At 49.8% G+C, this 20,944-nt stretch overlaps 9 protein-coding genes across 9 annotated transcripts; 3 read left to right on the top strand and 6 right to left on the bottom strand.

The window, feature by feature from the left end:
- Positions 1-126: 126 nt before the first annotated feature.
- On the top strand, positions 127-2,079 carry AA0111_g11977 (hypothetical protein; the record flags this gene model as incomplete). The annotated part of the gene is made up of 3 exons (XM_028645903.1): positions 127-833; positions 898-1,337; positions 1,400-2,079. The coding sequence occupies 3 exons, from the start codon at positions 127-129 to the stop codon at positions 2,077-2,079; spliced, it is 1,827 nt and encodes a 608-aa protein (XP_028500431.1).
- An 848-nt stretch (positions 2,080-2,927) lies between these two features.
- AA0111_g11976 (hypothetical protein) lies at positions 2,928-4,498 on the bottom strand (the record flags this gene model as incomplete). Its single annotated transcript, XM_028645902.1, has 2 exons — positions 2,928-3,361; positions 3,460-4,498. 2 exons carry the CDS (start codon positions 4,496-4,498, stop codon positions 2,928-2,930), a joined length of 1,473 nt encoding a protein of 490 aa, XP_028500432.1.
- Positions 4,499-4,984: 486 nt separating this feature from the next.
- Positions 4,985-5,326, bottom strand: AA0111_g11975 (hypothetical protein; the record flags this gene model as incomplete). Its single annotated transcript, XM_028645901.1, has 1 exon — positions 4,985-5,326. The coding sequence occupies one exon, from the start codon at positions 5,324-5,326 to the stop codon at positions 4,985-4,987; it is 342 nt and encodes a 113-aa protein (XP_028500429.1).
- Positions 5,327-7,172: 1,846 nt separating this feature from the next.
- AA0111_g11974 (hypothetical protein) lies at positions 7,173-8,930 on the bottom strand (the record flags this gene model as incomplete). Its single annotated transcript, XM_028645900.1, has 6 exons — positions 7,173-7,749; positions 7,801-8,176; positions 8,226-8,334; positions 8,384-8,565; positions 8,614-8,749; positions 8,802-8,930. The coding sequence occupies 6 exons, from the start codon at positions 8,928-8,930 to the stop codon at positions 7,173-7,175; spliced, it is 1,509 nt and encodes a 502-aa protein (XP_028500430.1).
- A 1,935-nt stretch (positions 8,931-10,865) lies between these two features.
- Positions 10,866-11,954, bottom strand: AA0111_g11973 (hypothetical protein; the record flags this gene model as incomplete). Its single annotated transcript, XM_028645899.1, has 3 exons — positions 10,866-11,407; positions 11,462-11,856; positions 11,905-11,954. The coding sequence occupies 3 exons, from the start codon at positions 11,952-11,954 to the stop codon at positions 10,866-10,868; spliced, it is 987 nt and encodes a 328-aa protein (XP_028500427.1).
- A 1,062-nt stretch (positions 11,955-13,016) lies between these two features.
- On the bottom strand, positions 13,017-13,428 carry AA0111_g11972 (hypothetical protein; the record flags this gene model as incomplete). The annotated part of the gene is made up of 2 exons (XM_028645898.1): positions 13,017-13,103; positions 13,171-13,428. The coding sequence occupies 2 exons, from the start codon at positions 13,426-13,428 to the stop codon at positions 13,017-13,019; spliced, it is 345 nt and encodes a 114-aa protein (XP_028500428.1).
- A 420-nt stretch (positions 13,429-13,848) lies between these two features.
- Positions 13,849-14,100, top strand: AA0111_g11971 (hypothetical protein; the record flags this gene model as incomplete). The annotated part of the gene is made up of 1 exon (XM_028645897.1): positions 13,849-14,100. One exon carries the CDS (start codon positions 13,849-13,851, stop codon positions 14,098-14,100), a length of 252 nt encoding a protein of 83 aa, XP_028500425.1.
- A 314-nt stretch (positions 14,101-14,414) lies between these two features.
- Positions 14,415-16,031, bottom strand: AA0111_g11970 (hypothetical protein; the record flags this gene model as incomplete). Its single annotated transcript, XM_028645896.1, has 1 exon — positions 14,415-16,031. The coding sequence occupies one exon, from the start codon at positions 16,029-16,031 to the stop codon at positions 14,415-14,417; it is 1,617 nt and encodes a 538-aa protein (XP_028500426.1).
- Positions 16,032-18,389: 2,358 nt separating this feature from the next.
- Positions 18,390-20,147, top strand: AA0111_g11969 (hypothetical protein; the record flags this gene model as incomplete). Its single annotated transcript, XM_028645894.1, has 2 exons — positions 18,390-18,411; positions 18,589-20,147. 2 exons carry the CDS (start codon positions 18,390-18,392, stop codon positions 20,145-20,147), a joined length of 1,581 nt encoding a protein of 526 aa, XP_028500454.1.
- Positions 20,148-20,944: the final 797 nt, after the last annotated feature.

The following is a 20,944-nucleotide window of genomic DNA, read 5'->3' as shown; positions in this document are numbered from 1 at the left end:
ATTTCTGTCGTTTTAGATTTCTATTTAGAGCTACTTTGATGGAGTTGTGTTGAGATAAAATGTGTGAGATTTTCTGCGTTCGTGGCCCGTGCGCTACGGGCGAACAGACTTTTGGCGTGGCACTGTATGATGGAGAACGATGGGATCGGCATGGGTTGTCCGTGCAAGGTTTGCAGCGGCAGCGCAGGCGTCCTTCCCGGAGCTACACCAAATAGCTCGCGGACGCGAACACCGAGTGTGACCTCGCAGAAGTCTAATTCGTCCGCACCGATTTCGAGTCGCCCTTCCAGCTCTCGCAGTGTTCAACCTAGCGCGCTTCCTAGCCTAGCAGCACAACACAAAGGACGCCCGAAGAAGATTACGCCAGGCCTAGATAAGAGCAACGTTGATGGTGAGGGAACTCCGGACGTTTATCGGAATCTCATTGACAAGCTCCGCCGACACCAGCACGTGGATGAGTCTATTGAAGAACCGTTAAGTCCAGACTGGAGAGCAGAGCAAGAATTGCTTCCTAGATTACTTGATGATATCAAGACGAACGAGCAGTGGGTACCACGCACCGGTGACATTGTCTTGTATATTCGCTACATGCCCGGCGGTGTTGATCTAGTTCGAGACGAAACCGACACGAAAGAGTTCCGACTGTACGATGAGCGTCGTGAGAAGAACCTGGGTGCTCCGCAGTGGGTGGCCGGTCTTGTCACTGAGGCCGCCACTGGTACTACGATCGCCGACCTTGTCGATTCTGATCAGCAACAGAGTGTGTCGAACACAGGCGTGCGGGTTGAGCCAATTCCAGACCCAAATAACGTGAACAAATCTCTTTCTAAACAGTAAGCAGTGTCCCTGTACAAAATGTATGTGAGACAAACACTGACTTCGCAAACTCAACTTCAGGCACAAGTATGTACCGCTACGACAAATACGCCCGTTCGTCCTTTGGGGTGATCTGTTGCGCCGCATCCCTCAAGAGAATTGGCACGTTAGCATTAAGAATGCCTTAGCCCTGTCATCAACGCTCTCTCTTGTGGGTAAGCACCGCTTCCGTGGGAGTTGGCCAAACACAAGCATCTATTGCCATGGCATTTACATCGGCGCTGAAATGCTTGGTGTTGGTGATACCGTCCGCCTGTTACCTAACAAGCGCCAGTCTAAGTGTACCGATGTCTTGAGCATCAAGTCTATCCGACTGAAATGGACCAATCTCGACAAAGCGTCCACCAACGACTACGATGAAGGAAGACCATACAACTCAGAAGTTTGGATATATGGATCTGCCTATACGAGCGACAGCTCACGCGGCAACAAGCTTTGGATCACCGAGCAAAACGTTCAAGGTAAGTTTTGACTATACGAAATGCACAAGCTATGCGCTAACTTCGTGTTTTTACTTTCGCAGCTCCGCGTGTAGCACTTGATTATGCGGAATGGTTTCCACTACACCCAGCAGACAAGGAACTCGCGATCCCTTACTCCCGCGTCCTCGGCCGCTTGTACGAGCGGGATCCCATGGCATACTTCCTCAAGTCCGATTATGGCGATTTTCCGACGCTTGATGTTGGCCGACAAGCTGTAGTAGAAGCCCGGGCTTTTTCACGAAAGCACGACCACCGCATAGCGAAAGATCCTGGTGCTACATGGTACTGGGGAGATAACCGCGCTGACGCGCTGAACCTGAAGTTTGTCAACGGCCGTGAGGTCTCAAGATTCGACCCAGATCGCGACGTCAAAGAACTCCGTAGACAGCACCGGGTCCTTGATGGCGTGGCGAATGGTGAAGCAAAGCCTGCACTGGTCAACGAGAAAGGACTCCGTAGATTCATGGCACCAACGTTGCCTTTGAGATCTAGCGCACCAGTAGTACTAGACGACTGTGGGAGCAGCCCTTCTACAGCTAGCGACAGCGGTCCCTCCAGGAAACGCACGCACGTTATCGATTTAGAGGACGATCAAGAAGACGAAGACGAAGGCGATGACGAAGGCGACATTGATGACGAGATCCGAGAACACACTAGGGTCGTCAACGAAGATCGCGAGCGGCCTGGCAAGAAGCCCAAGGTCATGGTGGTGGTCGGCTAGGAGTCGGACGCATGTGTATCCAACCCCATGGGTCATGAGACCTTGATAGGGCTTAGAGAGAGATATGATTATATGGGAAAGGTGGCGTGATATGACAGGCCGGAGGAGATGAGTAATGGGAATGGCTGACAGAATGGCTGACAGAATGGCTGTATGAGGGTGGATTATTGTTGATATACCCTCATTACTGCGATATGACTGTACGACGGCATGAATCCATGTATTATAGTTATGAATGTTGATGCATGATAGCTGCGACAATGCCGTTGCTATGGTGTTCATTACGTCAGGGTGAATTAGTCCTTTGCGGTCAGCCGTTCATTCCAGCACAGTAACAGCGGGAATATGACAAGTCACTGGGGTGTGTAGGTGTGCATGTCATCGGATGAGCACACGATCGGTAAGGTGGGGCAGTCTTTCACACGTGCGTTCTGGAGTACGATCGGTTGCATCATGCAGTTTTGCCAATTTATGCGGCTTTGTCTAAACTCGAAGATTTCATTCCCATCTTACACGTCGCGCGATCATACTGTTGCGGCTCCTGGCATCTAGTGGTAATCTCAAATACTGCGAATCGATGTAGCTTCATCTTGTGCCTGCGGTGTGTGTGGTGCGGTTGTCGGATTAGGATTCTCCGAGGAACTTGTTGGTCCTTGGAGACCGCCCTGCCTTAATAATTCTGGATCCACGACTCTTCCGTGCCCTCTGCTGTGAGGACGTTTCAATCGGGCTTTACGACCCACAGGCAAGGTCGCCGCACTCGCACAGCGAATCGGTGTGGCACCATCTTGTACCTGTGGTGAGTGTTGTGTAGTTTCTGGGTCAGATGGTTCCGAGGAAGTTGTAATCTATTCCGTGGAACTTGTAGTTGATCCCGGAAGCTCGTCCTGCCCTGGTGATTGTTGGCTGAACATCGTAGCGAAGTTCCTGTGGTCACGACGTCTCGAGCGGGCTCTAAGATAGAACGGAAGCCAGGACGCAGTACTCATACTGCGAATCGACATGGCTTCATCTTCGTCTTGTAGCTGCGATGTGTGTAGTGAAGTTCGCGGGTCGAAACTTTCCGGATCCGAGACCTTTGCGCGCGTCTTTCCACTTGAGTCTTTCGCCCAGACTATGAGGGTTATGAGCCAGATCACGGCACCAACATGCCTCGTGATGAAGCCTTTCAGCCAAGCAATTGCCTCTTCCTTCCGAGAGCGTTCTTGGTCGCGATTTATGTACTTGAATGCTAGCCATACTGCGATGCCTGTCAAAACTAGCGTCATAATCTCAGTGCTCACTATCGAGGGTTAGTAAATGTCCCTTCCAATATTTATACATATTTCGATCAGGCATCCTTGTCCGCCACACTCATGCAGACGATCAAGGTTTACTTACTGAATATGCCGCCAATCTTGCCGCTATGGAAAACGCCATCTCTACCGGAGATTTGAAGTCTCTCGAATCCGTCAATCTTGAGAGCGAAGAGTGCTGTGAGAAATGCGAGTGGCGTGAAGACGATCGTAATGACAGTAAAGCCGATAACAGCAGTACTCAGGATGAGACTGCTGTGCGCATCACTGATACTAGCGTGTGTGCGCTTCAAGTTGAGCATATCCTGTATGCTCTTCTCAATTCTGTCTGCATCGCCATCGATCTTCTTTACTCTTCTCATGTACTGTTGGATGGTTTCTTGGGAAGCTTCGATTGGTGCCCAATCTAGTGATTGCTGTTTTTCGCTTGTTGTAGGTACGCAATCTTTGAGAAACTGCTTCAAGACGCGCTCCTGTTGCTCGAGAACGTGCTGTATCATAGCAAGCTCGCTACGCACATCGGATATGACGTGTATGAAGTATCGCTCCCGGCGGTATTCAAGTCCATTGGAACTCGACTTTCCCCCAGAAGGCTGTTCGATGTACTTTCTTACTTCTGACAGAAGCTGAACCACTCTTGTTTCAAAAAGATCCAGTGGAGGCGGATAACTGGTGCCATCATCATTATCCCAGTAGCTCTTACCAAACCTATCGATGAAGCTAGTGATGATCAAGCCGATGTGGATATCCGCGAGTACCGCTTTCAGGTTTCTGTCACGGTACCGAAGCTCACGCCGTTCCCCATTGAATGCGTACTGAGTTCCCTGAGGCATACTGTATGCAGATATGACGACATTACCCAACTTGTAGAGCCAGAGCTGCGGCACCATGAGAATGAACGCTTTTCCATCCGTTCTTTTGGAGCCACTCTCTCGCTTATCAAAGGAGTCAAAGTCGTCTTTACTGTGCGAGACCACTTGGTCATCATTGCGTGTTTTCAGAGCTTCATGAGAGAGACCAGGATAGTAAGCCTCGTCTAAGGTGCGTTCCAAGTAATCGAAAGAGAGGAGATTCTCACTGGACTTCAGATCTCTCTTGAGCTTCTTGTGCTTTTGTCTTTTCATTTTCTGTTGTCCGATTGTCGTAAGCACTAGATATGGGAACTTGAAATGTAAGCTTCAAGCCGTGAAAGATAATGTAGACTACTAACTACAATCGCTGAACACTTCACCTCACATGGCTCGCGGTGACTAAATAGGTTTTCCTAGATGGATTGTAAGTTGCGCTGTTACGCTGATCGTATGCAAGTTGCGGAGATGGCTGTCATTGTCATACCTCCTTAGGCATTTGCAAGCTTCTTGGTTGATATGTCGGCTCCAAATAAGTCAGATGAGAATCATCAGAGCTACATCTCATGGCTTCGAAGATTTCGCCTAAAGTCTGAGCAGCTTTCCAAGTATATATTCGTACAGTGGCCTTTACGACGTTCGTTAGTTGATTGACATAAGACAAGAGCTTTCATACCATCATCAACACCATCTGTCAAGGTTAGTTTGATTGTTTTCTCCAAACAGATTTTGCTAACTCACGTTATTTCTCGGAACATGGATCTAGGTCAAGCTTGGTTTCTGGATATCGTCGGGGCTAAACGGGCCAACATCTTTTCGTAGACGACGAGCACGTCTCATGGGAAATGCCGAAGGATCGTCTTCTCTGGATGAATAGTAGTGGCTCATGGGAATCAGCTTCAGGAAGAGATGAGCTGCAATGGAGAAATGAATCTCCTCGCTGTTAACCATGTTGGTTCTCCCATGGATGGGATCCAGGGCATCGATACCATGATTCTGGGGATTTGCGCCGGAAACTAACAATAGTTCCACAGTATCCGCCAGCCCCCATTCAATAGCTCTCGAAAGCAGGTAGTCGCTTTTGCCTTGCTTTGCGGTATCCATCTTGGTTTTTAACCATCCACTGACATCTCGTGTACTCAAAAGGGTGTGAAGAATATACGCAAGTATCGCCGATTTTGCAGCGTCGATGGTATGATTCCAAACAACGCTATGCTCACTGATTTCAGATTGCGTCAGTGGGACAATCTCATGTGTATCCGAATGGGATAACGGCCATCGCTGTTCAGACTCCAACTGATCCCAGAATGGCGTCAACCCCTCAGCATTATCGATCCCGTCCATCAAGGGTATCACCCTCGAGAGCTCACAGAATTCCCAAGCATCCTTATACACTCTTCTTAAGCCATACCGTCTCTTTGCATGGTCGCGCTCTGTGGAAGTTGTGGTTGGATCAATTATGAGATGTCGCTTGATGTCCTTGAGCAATTTATCAAGTACTTCCACTCTCTTCAAGCTGTATCTTGTAAAAGATGGAGGGTTGTGAATAGCTCTCTTGAACGCTTTCACAATCTCTAAGAGCCTTTTTAGTACACAGTTCAGCACACAACGAGATAGGCGGTGGTCGCACCCTTTTCAAATTTGGCATTTTGTTCTTTTTTAGAAAAATATATACCGTCGCCGATAGCATGGCCCTCAATGGCTGCCATTGTCAATTTAGTGTAGGAGAGCCAGATGTCTGCGAGAATTTGGACGAAAGCTTTCACACTGGCAACAGACACTCTGCCTAGATACTTATTCCCTCCACCAATACCCCCTTCATCAGTGCATATCGATGGCCCGCGATTTCGCTAGCTTCATGCGAGATAGACGTGTCATCACCCAGCACTGTGCGCCACCATGCAGTTTCGTCCGAAAGTGATTCTCAGTCTCGCGCGATGGAGCGGGACCTCCCGGTCGGGACGCTGCCGGTACCTAGCGTTCCAGTTACTCCAGAACCTTCCTCGTAGAAGTGAACTGAGGTATTTCTCCCAGTGATGCTGTCTTAAAATGAGTGGACCGTAATGGATAGATAATCAAGGTCATCATCCAGTCGTTGTATCGCACAGCCTCGAAGGGAGACATATCGACAGTTTGCGATACTGCCTCAATGCTGATACGGCGAATCATGATTTTGGGAGAATACTGATCATCGTCGGCGCAGTCTAGGTGGTGGTAAAATGTGACTTTGAGCTGCGCTGTGAGGCCGATGAGTCGCTTCTCCCTGCAATCTGAAAGAAGTCGCAAAACTTTTGGGGCGTCTCGGGGTCCTTTTGCCCGATCATACCTAGACAGCCTCCACCACCATCAAAAGCAATATAGTATGTATGTGTGCCGATTTCGACTAGGAAGGCGCATGCGATCTCGGATCACAGCATGTATGATACCAGCAAACTTGGCATGGTCTCTTGTTGGACGCGTGTTTATGGATGTTTCCTGGCTCAAGAGGTGCGAGTCGCGGCGGGCCCCCCCCCTCCGCTTCCCGCCTCAACCTCCACAATCTGAGAGTTGACGAACCACAATCACTAACTTGCTTTCCTGTCTCTTTAGCGACAGAGCTTGGCTTGCTCAAAAATGGCATTGCTCTCACGAATTTCCATGACATTACCTAAATCATGGACTGATAACGTTTAGACCCATCCTACCCGAAATTCTTCAGAGGCCACGATATCCAAACAAAAGGTCGCCCAACTAGGCGCAAGTCACTGTCGAAGATTTGAAATTATGGTGCCTCCGGATTCATTGTTGTATGCTACGAGAAGCGAAGGAGTGTGGCGCCACCAAGTCCAAGTACTCCCCACGTGCATCACTAAAGCTGCACCTGTTGCTGTAACTCAAGAAGGTACGATCAGTGGAGAGAAAAAAGCTTTCATGGACAGCATAATTATCATTAATCTTTTTCTTTCTACTTTTATGCATAAGAATGTTGGTGAAGTATAGACCTCTGAGACGCCGAGTCTTCCAACCCTGGCGACGGAGATTCGCGAACGATAGTAGGAAGTTGTTCCTCCACGCGCAAAGCCAATCCATTCTTCCCTTGTTGTTCACCCCGTTCCTCGTCATCCAATGCATCCGCATGAGTTGGGGACTCCATCGCACGTAGCTCCACGACTCTACCATCTTCTTCGACATCCATAATTGCAGACAGGCGATATGGGTCCTTTGTCTCGCGGGATGAGGCTTTGCTTCGCTGTTGTGCTGTGATAAAGCCATTCTTCTTGTCCTCCAATGACTTGTAGCTTCGTTTGCTCGTGGAGTTGTAAGTGCTGGGGTTTGGAGCGTAGCTTGAAGAATCCTTCGTGGGCATCTTGAACCCGTTCTGGACGAAGCGTATCAAGTTCCTGATGGTGGGGACGGCAGCGCATATATGTGCGACTCCGCTGGATATGAATCCGGTGATGGATGTGCCTGCCACTGTGTAGGTTGGATCGGTAGTGTCGACAACACCTGGTAGGAACGGTAGGCGTATGATGGACATGACAATAACACTTTAAAAGAGTTAGATTACACGAATCGAACGTGTTGAAGACAAGGCTTACCAGATACCAAGGCTAAAGAAGACCAGTAGCTGAATCTTCTTTGTAGTCTGCATCTGCAGCTTCCATACGATCGGGATAGGAAGACTGAAGAGAATAGTCTCGGCGATGATTTCGTATACGACCGTCAGTCTCAAGACGGCGATATAGTCAATGCATTTCGCAGTTCCCTGCTCTTGGAGGTCCCATATAGCGTGGACTGGAATGCATTGGAAGGCAGCCAGAAAGATTAGGGGAACGGTGAATAGAGCCGTGAAGACCATGAAGGCGTAGATCGCCCGCTTCAGCCAGAGGTTCGGAAAGATGCGGATATATAGACAGAGGATGCTGTACTTTATAAGGAGCAATTCAACACCCCAGAACATGGTGGCAATATAGGCTGTGTATAGTCAGTACGCTGTTATCGAAGTTGGCAGATGAATACATACTCCATCTTCCAATTGACACGACGCGTTGATATGTCAGATCCCATATGTGATAGCCGAGTCCTGCTTTGAGGTTCAATAAGAGGGCAACAGTCATGGGGATGACCAGAATCTGCGAGACTGTAAGTAAGACAAACCTAGCCCCTCTATCGAACACTTACGACTGCTATGAGATGGAGCCAATCGTCCCACCAAAGCTTGTTACCACCGACATATCGGGAACCAAAGCGCATTACAATCACGATGATTGGTATGATGCCACTCACGTATGCCACGATTCGAATGGGGGTCGCCAGGTTATTATGCGGCCTGTTGCAAATAGAGGCTTGGGCGCGGAGCGTAGCTGCAAAGAAATTAGCGTTATTGTCTCTAATCACTGCGATAAACATACCGAAGGTCTCATCGTAAGTGCATCGCTTTTCCAAACACGGTTGCAGGATCTTGGTCGAGTTCTTAGAATTGCATTGGCACTCCAAGTCAACAAGCCCACAGCCGATGGCAGGCACGTTTTCCGTGATACATTGCAGCTGTGCGATAGTCAGCTACAAGAAACTTGCTCTCGTGTAGTGTATATCTTACGGCGCATAGCGGAATCTGGCTCAATCCATCCAGTGCCCCAGCGTCGGAGGAGGCAGCGCTCGTCGTGAAGCAGAGGACACTGACCAGCAGCACAAAAGCATACACTCGGCGGAGGGATAGAAGGAGCATTTTGACAAGGTGATTACAACGATGTGCACGGACAACGATGATTGCTTTTCATGCTCGCGAAGCTGTTATTATATTCCGAGGAACACAGGAGTTCTACTCAAAAGCTAATTGCGACGATCATGGGCAGACATGTTGGTATAAACACTTAAAGTGCAGGGTTCACTCTGGAAACCGTAGTGGTCAAGCGCACGGGCAAGGCCATACTAGCTCGCCGGACCTACTCATGTCATGAAACTTACTCAGTTGTCCTATGATATGTGCCGTTGGTGTCGACTTCTACATTTTGCCGGTGGTAGGTGGATTAGAGCATAATCACGAAACCTTTTCGACGCAGTTAGTGAGCTGTATTTACGACCAAGGAAGGGATAAACCTGTCATGGAAGCTGCCACTTTATACTTCGTAACGGCGCCCAATTTGGCCACTGGTGAAGTGGTATTGAGCAGTCTCCCAGTGTCTATTTCAACTGCTTTGGCAGAACGATAACTTTGTGATAAGCGATAGGAACAATCGAGCCACCCTGCGACGCCATGGCGCAATAGATCAAGCCACCCGTGGTGGGTATCGCGTAGATTACTATTTTGTGGATACCCAGGGACAGTCAGCTCTAAAGAGCGATGCATCTACCAGTACATTCGATGGTAGGATTCAACCCCCTGGAGCGATCATTACTCCACCTCCACAACGCCGATCGGATTGTCGGCAATCGATTATTCTTGTGACGATCATGTGCTCGCCGAGCCATCGGTCATGTCGACAGGATCTTCTGTTGCAAGCATCCCGTGAGCTGGTAGTCGGTACGCTAACATCTTCATTGGCTGGCTACGGTAAAATGGAAATCTCCGTGTCATCGGAAGTCCACCAAAGGTCTGCTTGGCGGCTCGCCACACTTTCTCCGATGTGCTCGTGCGCAGTGCTTCACCCTGCTATAACTTTGCCCACGACCCTACCGATGGATGCGGTGCATTTTGGTATGGAGGCCTGATTTGTTCGCAACGGTCGCTGGTTTATGTTTTGGTGGCTTACGACCCTGCATTGCGGAGAATACACAATCCGGAAGCTACCTAGGTAGTCTAAACGTAAACTTGCGGAACGCACCACGAACAACGTCTCGTAACGGAGGCACCGACATTGTGCCTGGGATCGACAAATTGGGCCAGGAGTTTACAGCCTATCGCAACCAACCCAAAGCAGGCGTAGCACAATACATACCTAGCATTGCAGAGACTATCTTCACGAAGGCGCATCTAAAGCGGCAGACGGCCGTCCATGGCCTCTGCAGAATGAAGCCGCACATGCGCCGAACCAAGCACGCGACCTGTTTTACCTTCACATGTCAAAGTGAAAGTGAAAGTGACTGGTTTGAGAGAACAGACTTGCTCATGCATTCGGAAGACCACTTTGCTATGTGTGAAAGACGGAGCGAAAGTCAACTCAAACACAGTAACGATTCAAGACGAGGTCACCACACCATCTTTTGAGATGGTTATTCGTCGTGAACCACCCATATCTGTCTTTCAGGCGACCCGTTCCACTCTTTCAAGATCTAGTCGAATTGTCTAGATCCACAGCAGGGCCTGTAGTTGACCGACTCCACTCACTTACGCCATCTCCTGTATGTGTTTCCAGAAAACCAGGTCTATGATCCTCACTCGCAAGTGAATTACTCAGGTATTATCGACTCCCGACAGCCCCGCGTCACTTGATGCCTGTATGCCTGACGCTTGTTCGCAACGCCACACCCGGACACAGCACTGACAAAGATCACCAGGGCAGCTACCGCACCCTGATTATACCCGTAACTGCGCCACTAGATAGCGTTTCGACAGGAAGACTACATCCGATTGGCGAAGCCAGGACTAGGTCGACCGAGAAAACCGCTAGAACAATGCGGTTTGTTTCGAGTATTAACGTCTATGCACGTTCATTTGCAATTTTCATGCATCCAGTTGCCCTGGTGTCGTTATGAAATCCAAGGTATCGCTCGAGCTTTGCGGCGCGCAAGGTGGCGTATCCGACGAAGTTTCGCCTGGTCCCATCTTCGCCACTGAAAACGTACGAATCGCGGTGCTCGGCATCTTGTTCACCATGACCTCGTTCTCGTCCGTCTTGAAAGCCCTCAAACTCATGGAAGCTATTCCTGGCAGCCCCATCTTACTTAGCTCCACCAGTTGGTTGAGTGCCACAAACTCCAGCTCTAATTTTACAGCATAAGCAAAGCTGAAGACGATAAATTTGAGCTGCAGATAACCTGCAAAGTCCATAAAGACGATGGCGACATCGGAGGCAATGGCGACGAACTGAACGAGTAAAAGAAGACACATAACGCTCCGTGTCTTGCTTGACTGCGTGAATCGGCCCTGGAGGTATTGGTATGCTGCGCGTAGGTAGAGACAGGAAAGAATGATGTCCTGGACAGCAAAGGTCACGACTTGGACCTTCTCGACGCGGTCGTGAACATGCTTCCATGCGCGTGTGTCTAGAATATACAATCAGCATAGCTTACCATCTCCGTTCCAGAGGGATCACTTACCAGTTGGACGTCCTGCATATTGCGTCGTCCTCATGCCTGATAGCACTGTGATCATGACTGTGTGCCACACACAACCATTGAAGATGATCATACCAAGCACAACTCGTCGTGCTCTATGGCTTTCCAAGATTATGGTGAGTCGACTATAGAGTACCATCGAGAACCCACTAATCATGCCAACCCATCCAAGCTGTTGCATCGTGAAGCCGACCTGCCACGGACACCTCGGTGCATAGAATTGGATGAAGTTGCCGACTTGACGTATGGTCAGACCCCAGGTAGCGATCAAGATAGAATAAAAGTAGATTCCAGAACGCTTCTTCATGGTGGTGAGAAGACGGATGGTAAGAGTCAAAGTAGACCAAATCGCCACGGCACCGAACGCGATGAAGAGGCTGTGAAGTTGTGAGCATATAGACAGTGTCATGCAAGTGGAAACGTACTGTGTGATGTCCACGCCGTTGATCCGGAAGAAAGAGGTCGGTGCACTCATACTGGAGATGACAGTACTTTGAGCTATCCAGGGGACCTTTTAGCCTATAATATCTGGGTCTTAGAGAATGCGACGTAGGTATTTGCGTGGTTGTACCAGTTGTTGGTTGTGGCCCACGCAGAACATATAGAAGCTCGTCGACATTCTGCCGCAGAACAATTACCTTGTTTTTCCTCTAGCATCCAAGCTGCGAGCATTGCTACTATTCCGGTCGCTTGTTGTCGCATATGGAAGGTCAGCTCGGTATTGTAGAAAAAACTCCATGGTCATTGGAAGTTGGGTGTTCCTGCGGAGTAGAGGCTGCCATATCTGGATATGTTCGTGGAAAGGTCTAAAGATAGCCACAGCTCATGGTGAAGCGTGATACACATCTACCGAGGCGGCATACTGATAACAGTAAGCGTGAATATTGCGCAAAGGAAAGATCACCTCGATTGGCTCACGGGATTGTATCTGCTCTTTAATGCGAACACGCCTAAGCTCAACGGAGGGTAGAGTGGAAGGTTTACGAAAGTGGGGCTGCTGACATGCTTCGGCGGTGGTTACTCATCAACCCAGCCCCGCCTGTCATTCCCACTATAGGACCATCGTGGCTTCCCGTACACCAAATATATACTGAAGGATCTCGTGTTAGTTGATGAGCTCGATGCGATGGCGCTGGGTCGGGAAACAATGCACGGGAGGCGCGAATGACAAGGATTGGCCGCCGACGTTCAAGGCCGGCGGGAAAGCTGCGTCTAAGTCGGCGCGCGCGACAACATAGATGGGTAAATGCCTGGAACTCTGACTGCTACTTCGGTCTTCTTTCACGCTTCTTATCTACTGTTTACGGTGGTGAGCCTAATGATTGTCATAAAGTCAGATATTATCAAGGTCCATGTATCTTTTGATATTGATGACCTTGTGTACATATGGTGCCAATACCCGGAATCTTTACTACCGAATCAGGCCGTTCATCGTAATTTACTCCCTGCACAGTCATTCACTGGATTCTTCCATGCATTCGTCTGTAAAGCCCAAGGCCACATACTGTGAAACCACCTAAATAAATCTTCCGCTACCCTAAGGCCATCCACAAGTCTTCTTGCACGGCTTTCCATCAGCATGAACGCTGAGGCAGATGCGCTGGCACGAGGAGCCGTGGCAAGTCTAGTAGGTATCGATACGAATTAGTAACTTCTTCTACTCTGAGCTTGGTAGTCATGGAGCTACACACCTTGGTGCAGTCGATGAAAGCTTTAGTGCACTTTTGGCATGAGCTACTGACGACCCGAGTGTGAACGTCCTGATTTTCTTTAGCCCTGGGGTAAAGCAGCGATAGTGGGTGCGCGAGCGACGCGGGTGGAGGACTTGCATTCGCGAGAGAAGACTCGATGGTGCATGTAGAAGCGGGGGCAACATCACAGGGAACGACACTGCTCATTGAAATGGTGGAGAGGGCTGCGAGGAGGATGATGGAGGTGAAAGACTTCATCTTGTTGCAATGTCGTAGTTGAGTGACAAGGTTGAGTATGTGGTTGTTGGGGTTTCTGGAGGCTTTGTCGAATAGAAGTTTTGTCTGACCAGAGTAATTGCTATACTTATACGACGATGAGAGAGGGAATGTCACAAGGTCTGAGCGCTTCCATCGTCACTTTTCCTCGAAGGGCTCACGCCAAGGCCCGCAGGCTACCACAGTGAGAGATTGCTACGCAAGTGGAACTCGCCTGCATATCGATATAGACTTAAAGGTCGGGTGAAGGCGTTTCGATCCGCAACCACGCTTAGCTTATATGTCCTCCCACTCGCTCTCTTGCTAATATATATACACCATCACTGCAATATCACGATCAATTCTTCTACATTCAATTTGAACAACCAGATTCAGCCGAACACCAATTTTTTCTCGTCAGAAATGAAGTCCTTCACCACCCTGCTTACCCTTACGGCCCTCTTCGCCATCGCTCTCAGCGCTTCGCTTCCCTCAGCCTCTGCCCGCCACCGCGGCCCCCTCAAGTCCAAGCCATCCAACCATCTCAGGTCCATGGTCGAACGTCTCGTCGCCGACGGAACATTTCCCGATGATGCAAACACCCGACTCTTCTCAGAGTATCCCTGTGCCGACGACGACGACTTCGACGAAGGCGACAATTGGAAGGTTTGCTAGACTGTCTTCCATCGGAGAGATGGAAAGACAGAACAACACGAGTTGAGGATAACTGGATATTCGTGGTTCGACGACGTTGCTGTGTGGAACTTCGCATAATTGGGTACCTGGGATAACTTTCTGGATAGACAGGTAGTACGTACGGGCTTCTCGCGATATGCTGTATTGCCGATCTGGCTACGAGATTTCCGTGGTGCTGAAATGGCCGTACCTTTACAATAATGGAACCATCACTTATATCTTCAAAATCTGCCCAACATGTGTTTTTACATGATCTTTGTTCATTTCTCGTCTTGCATGGATACAGATGTCGTTCATCGCCCACTCCTCTCATCTAGCTCAAAGTCCCCCTCCTCCTCAATAGTCGGCAGCACCTGATACCTTCTCTTCTTCCCACCCATCCTCTTCAAGCACCGATCCGTATGCAACAAATGACCCCTCTTCTGCCTTACAAATCCCGCAAAACACGCCGCACTCGATGCTATCGCGCCTGCGCTGATATAAATCGGAATAGTAAAGTCCTGCGGCCGCCACCACACCATTGTCGTCGCGAAAGAGAGGAGCTCAAAGACGTTTTGCAGTGACATCTCAATAGCGGAAAAGGAGCCGCGAGACGCAGGCGGCGCATCTTCCTGCACGAGATACTGGACGCTGAGATCGAAACCCCAGAGACCGAGGCGGGAAAGACAGACGCCCAAGACAAGCGCGGCGCCAGCCAACATCGGTGCCGTACTCGTAGGGAAGACGTGGAACAAGCCTATGGCTAGGGCAATGGCGAGGAGTTGTTCGTTGATAAACCAGAGACCTGCTCGTACAGCGCCGATCTTATTCATCAGCCACGGCGCGGCGACGGTGGCGCTAAGTTCGAGGATAACGGACACGAGTCGCATAATGGAGACGTGGGTGCTCGTGAAGCCGAGGGTGAGCAAGTAAGTCGTCATTTGCGATGCAAAGCTCAGGACAGTGAGATAGAGGAGGGAAAGCGAGAAGGAGGCGAGGAAGGCGGGGTTTTCGATATATGCGCGGTAGGGTTGCAGGTGTGAGGTTATATTGGCGAGAAGAGTGGAACGTCGGCTAGGCGGGTTTGACACGGTATCCCCGTGGGAAGAGTCTTGCGGTTGTGAATCCGTGGCAACATTCGTTTCAGCCTGCGCGACTCCTTTGCCAACACCAAGTTCCGGCACCGCGGCGTACACATTCGCAATGGCAAAGTACTCCACTAGTACACTGATTGCATTCTGCGCGAATACAACCCAGATGGCGATTTTGGTCGAGTAGCCGTCCACGAGTCCGATGCCCACAGGCGCAATGAGCTTGCACACCAAATCAATTCTGCGCATGACGCTATTCAGCTCTTGACGATCTGCACCCAGGCTCTCAGAAACCACGACTATCCAGTCTCTCTCCACAGAAACCGTGTTGGCAACAAAAGCCAATTTCTCGACACATGCCAGAGCCGCGCTGACGGCAAACAAGCCATACGATATTCCACTGACATTCTTCTTCTTCTCTTGCCCACCACCACCTAGACCCAACATAGCCACCAAAACTGCACAACTCGCCGCGACAGAAAGCCTTTGCCATAGAATACTCTGCCTCACGACATACAATCTATCCCTCGCATCGACCTGCCCGCCTATCCACGACCCCAGGAGCGCAGCGGCAAGCGAGCGAAAAAGCGCATAGCAACTTGCGAAGAAGAGCGTTCCGGGGAAGATTTTCGCAAGGAAGATGACAGCGCCAAATTCAAAAGTGCGCGCATTCCACGTAGACAGTATGTGTGAGGTGTAGAGTTTGTAGAGGAGGGGGCGGGGTGATTGTCGTCTTGGTGAGGGCGTTGCAGATGGGGCGGGGTAGGAGCGCGAGGAGGAGGTGGTGCTGCTGCTGCTGCTTGTCGAGCTCGTCGATGAGCGTGGTGACGAAACCGCCATTGTTGTCGCAAAAAAACTTGTATAGTTTGTTTACGCGGAAAGCAAAAGCAAAGCGCCTCAAAGGCGAGGAACAGACGAAGAGACTACATATTTGCAAGGTTCAGATGGGAAATACCGTGATGGTCATGAGACGGCTTGGAGAGCGGACATCTGGGCCTTCCGAGTCGCCTCATGGGTTGCGACGCACGTGTGGACCCTGTCGATCGTTTATCTGGATTAGGCCGGGCTGGGTTAGCGTCGCGAATGTTCGTGAGAAACAGGATTGGAGTAAGTCCGAGTGCATATTAACGACAAGCGCGAAAGAGAACTTTAGGCAACAGCTTTTGGGGCTGGAGGTCCTACTGTAAGTCGCTATGAAGGAACAGAAATGTTGCAGGGTGCCGTGAGTCTAAAGCGGGTTTGGGACCGATGATAGGAAGATACTACTTAAGCAGGGATGGTTTTGACACGGAATTTGCTTGCTTTATCGTCCTTACTCCACGGTGTTAGTTGTATGGATCACTGATAGTAGTTATTGTGTACTTCAGCATGTGTGCTGGATCTTTGTAGTTCAGATTGTCGAATTGCAATATATATAGGCCCAGCCCGCACTATCACATACTACTACGGATCTGCGAGTCTCAAATCTGATCTTTCGTCATCAGGTACGAAAATGGCACTTTGCTATATCCCGGATGGCAGTGTTTTTTCATATCCCGTAAGTGTCTAGGATTGGTGGTTGTCTTCGTCACTTCTACCATTCCTAACCAACCTCATCGTCCTCGGTTTGATCATTACAATCATCGCACTCGCACTTGAAGTGTTTCGGTCGGACGGCACTAATGTGGACAAAGTCAGCTTAAGGCTTAGAAGTGCGATTGCAGAAACTTACGAGTCAAACACCCCGTGGTCGTCAATGTTGTGCAAAAGATAGCGCATGACCTCCTTTGCATTTCGCTAAAACGGAAAGAATTGTTTGCCGCTGATGCTACAGCCAGGATGGATATCCCCATGTTGGTAATGCCTGTCGAGAGGGTGCAATTCGAGAACGTCGAAGCAGTTCCTGGTTTCCCAACAGCCATGGTCTATCTTACAGTCGTTTTCGATCAGATGGGAGACGGACTCCCATGCTTCGTCAGTAGTATCGTGAGAATCCTCAGCTTGCACGACTTGCCCAAAGCCATTGATCCAGCAATCAGGTACGACTGACCTTTCTTCTTTCAAGTAGAAGGACTTCAAGAGCTTCGCATCAACATCCTCACCACCTTGACGAAGTCCCAACTTATGCAAAGCAGTAGTCTGATAATGGGTGAGTACCGGTGGCAGCTGTAAGAACAGTATCTACTGTCAATGATGAAGGTGTGGTTAGAGTAGAAGGCAGAAGCTGCATCGCGATACAATGTCCGACACGATGTAAAGAGGTTTACTGGAAGCTGTAACTTCGGACATAAACGGAAACCATGTATATCGATGCGATATGGCCGGGACTCGGTACTGTTGCAGCTTATGCGCATTGGCGTGGGGTACTCGACCAAGTAGCTTATGATTTGGTTGCGGATTTCCGCTGGCAGGTCGTGAATAATGAATGGTTTATTCGCGTCGATGGGCTTCGAGTCGCCGCGAGCGAGGGTCGAAATGGTCTTGTGAGTGGCCATCATAGTGGTGGAGGTCGGTTCGGTTGTCATACTCAGCGGTCGTATGGAAGTTGATCGAGGCGGTGGTGCTAATTATACTGGAAGGTCAGCCAGGCAACAAGATCATGGGCGGGATCGGCTTGGGTCTGCGAAGTAAACTCTCTGCCATATGTTGAATACTCGTTCTTTTAAAGTAAAACGTTAGTGTAAGATAGTAAAAGAGGTGAATCCTTGAGCTTCTGAAGCTGTTCGCTCTAGCGTTGTATCTAGTCATAGTCACAACAGGGACCAACACGGCCGATGGGTGTTGAAAATACTAAACTGAGATAATGTTGTAGCTGCGTAACAGGTAGTTTTTGTAACCTTCCTGTTTTCCTTTGTTCTTTGGTACAAGGTTTGACTGTATAGTTGCTTGTCATAATCAACAATGGGCGGGTATAGATACACGTCGACGACAGGTCGCAATCTTTGAGACACTCTGGTTCCGTACGGAGTGCCTAGTTTACGATCTAGCTTGACGACTTTGTCAGTGATTCTTCCTACGTAGGCATGGATGTGGGGTGATGCCGAAGGAGCCATATTGTGAGCGTGTCTAGCGCGAACCCTGGATCTCGGGATGACGCGCTACGTGAGACGTCGCATCCTCCACCACGCTCCCTTGACTGGTCTTCACAGGATGTGAATGATGCCACCCAATTTGGTCGTACATGAACAACTTTATATCTCGTTCTCGTGTCCGATGAAGATGCCCGGCTATACGGCACGCGGTCAATGGCTTGGCCGAGACGTGTTCGTGCTTCCGCCTACATGACGCGTAACCTTGTTGAACATACGTTCATCCGTTCATTCCTCGTACAAAACGAATGAGGCGCTCTCTACAACGCGCTAGGCGAGGCACGTTATTCCAGTCAACCTTAAAAGTCTCGCACGACTGACAATCGCAGCATGGCTCGTTCTACCCCTCGGCAGACACCCCGCTCGCTTTCAACGCACGCCCCTCCTCTTACATAGCCCGAACCACGAAGCTCAATCAGCCAAGTCGCAAAGAAGCAACACAGATGACGGAGACAAGCAGGAGAGAAGCAAGTTTGCGCGGAGTGTGCTTGAAGGAAGCACGGTAGCTTTAATATCACTCTTCGGGCTAGGCCTCGGCGGCTATGCCTACAGCCTATTTTACAAAAGAACTGTTGCGAAGAAGATTGAGAATGCCTTTGCGACAGGATATAGCTCGCAAGAGCGTGTTGTGTTGGGTCGCATCTCGTACGGCACGGAGCCCGAAAAGATTCAAGAGATTGTAGAGAGGGAATACTGGGTTCCACGGGCGGAACAAGAAGACATCGATAATGTCGTCAGCGGAAAAGCTAGGGGAAGATACTACCTGGTCATCGGCGAGCGAGGTACCGGCAAGCGAGCGCTGCTGCTCGAGGCCATGCGGAAGGTCAACGGCGACGGCATTGCTATGCTGGAAGCCCACAACGATCTCGAGGTCTTTCGAACCCGGCTCGGCAAGGCAATCGACTACGAATTTCATGAAGACTACATCGGTGGACTGTTCAGTATCCGCGGACCAAGAGACAGCTCGCCTCTACTAGACATTGAGAGGGCACTCAATCAGATGGAAAAGGTAGCCTTGTCGCTGAGGAAACGACGCGGCAAACCTCTCCTCATGATCATCAACAACATACACTTGTTCAAAGACGATGAAGCCGGAAAACATCTTCTGGAGATACTCCAGCAGCGCGCCGAAATATGGGCGGGCAACGAACTTGTTACAACCGTATTCACCTCTGACGAATTCTGGACCCTAGAGCGCCTGACACCACACGCAACTAACATGAACGTCATCAGCGTCAGAGACGTGCGGAAGAACGTCGTTACAACAGCACTAAAACAGTACCGAGCCCGCTACCACAACGAAGACGTCCCGCAAAGTGTCCTAGACCAAGTCTTCGCCAAGGTCGGTGGCCGCCTCATCTTCCTAAACCAAGTCGCCAAGTCAAGAGATATGCTTGAAACCTGCAAGCAAATCAATCGGAGAGAGAAGATGTGGTTTCTGAACAATTGTTGGATCCTGGGTGACTCCATGGATGACGACGTCGAGGAACAACAAAAGTATTGCGCCGCCGCCATCGTTCTAGCCCGCGCCCTCGTCCTCCGCGAACAAGACACATCGACATCTGATCCAGATCAATTCTGCCTTCCTCAGATCCCGCTACACGAGGCTCGTCAAATCATCACGCGCGCGGATTTCGTGCACCCCTTTGACCATATCAATGTTATTCATATCGATGCGCATGGTATGGTGAGAGCGGATTCCGTACCCATGCAGAATGCCTTCAGGGAAGTCGTTCAACAGCAGGGCTTTGAGGAACATTTGAAAGCGACGCTGAATAGGCTGGATGAGTTGGAGAGTCTGGCGAGGACGAGGGAGGTTGCAATGAGGGATCCGCCGGATAGGAGTGGGGGGATTGTGCCGGTGCAGACGTATTGTGCTAAGCTCTAAGAGTGGAGGGCATGTGTTTAGTAGAAGTTAGAGCGCAGAAACAAACAGCACTTTAGACAAGATGATCGCAGGCGACCTACTTTGAGTATCCGAAGTTGAAGCTCCCTTCGCACAGTTTGCTCTCTACCACCAGTTAGTGAACTCCTTTCAACTACGGTTCAACGGCGATGCACTAGCGCCACACCAAATGAACACGAGGCTATCACGACCCTTTCTATCTAAGGAGGCGTGACTTTGGTAACGAACATGTGTGCCTACTCATTCACCCGATTGAAAGACATTGTCTCTTCCTTGTGACCCGCTGAGCCGAATCATGATTCATGAGTCTCAATTGCTGCTAGTCTTTCACTGTCTTAGGGATGTACAGACATAAGCCACAGTTGGTAGAACATTCATCGCCTACTTCTGCGTTCTCAACCACGATCAAGTGCTCAACCACGGTTACGCGCACATCCATACCATGTCTTAGACCAGTGCCACACCGGCTGTATCGAGGAAACCATCGAGATGGAAAAGCTTGCTGCGACCCGAGCGGTGGTCTCTGAGGTCTCTAAAACCAACAGAAACCAAGGTTTCGTCAAACAACAAAGGCGCTCGGTCATCGGTGACGGGGGTGAGAAGAATGCTAGGTTCACGTTTCGGGGCGACGCCGAGGGCTTCGATTACCTCGTTGTCCTTGCCACTAGCTCATGCATGTGATCAAGAAGCAGCCAAAGAGACGAAGGTAGCTCTAACAACATCAAACGTATTCTCAAGACGATTAACATCGTAATTCAGCGCGTCTTCCGCACAAGATC

This window comes from Alternaria arborescens (genome assembly GCF_004154835.1).
Source record: "Alternaria arborescens strain FERA 675 chromosome Unknown contig_62, whole genome shotgun sequence".
NCBI lineage: Eukaryota > Fungi > Ascomycota > Dothideomycetes > Pleosporales > Pleosporaceae > Alternaria > Alternaria arborescens.
This window is presented reverse-complemented; position numbering and strand designations above follow the sequence as displayed.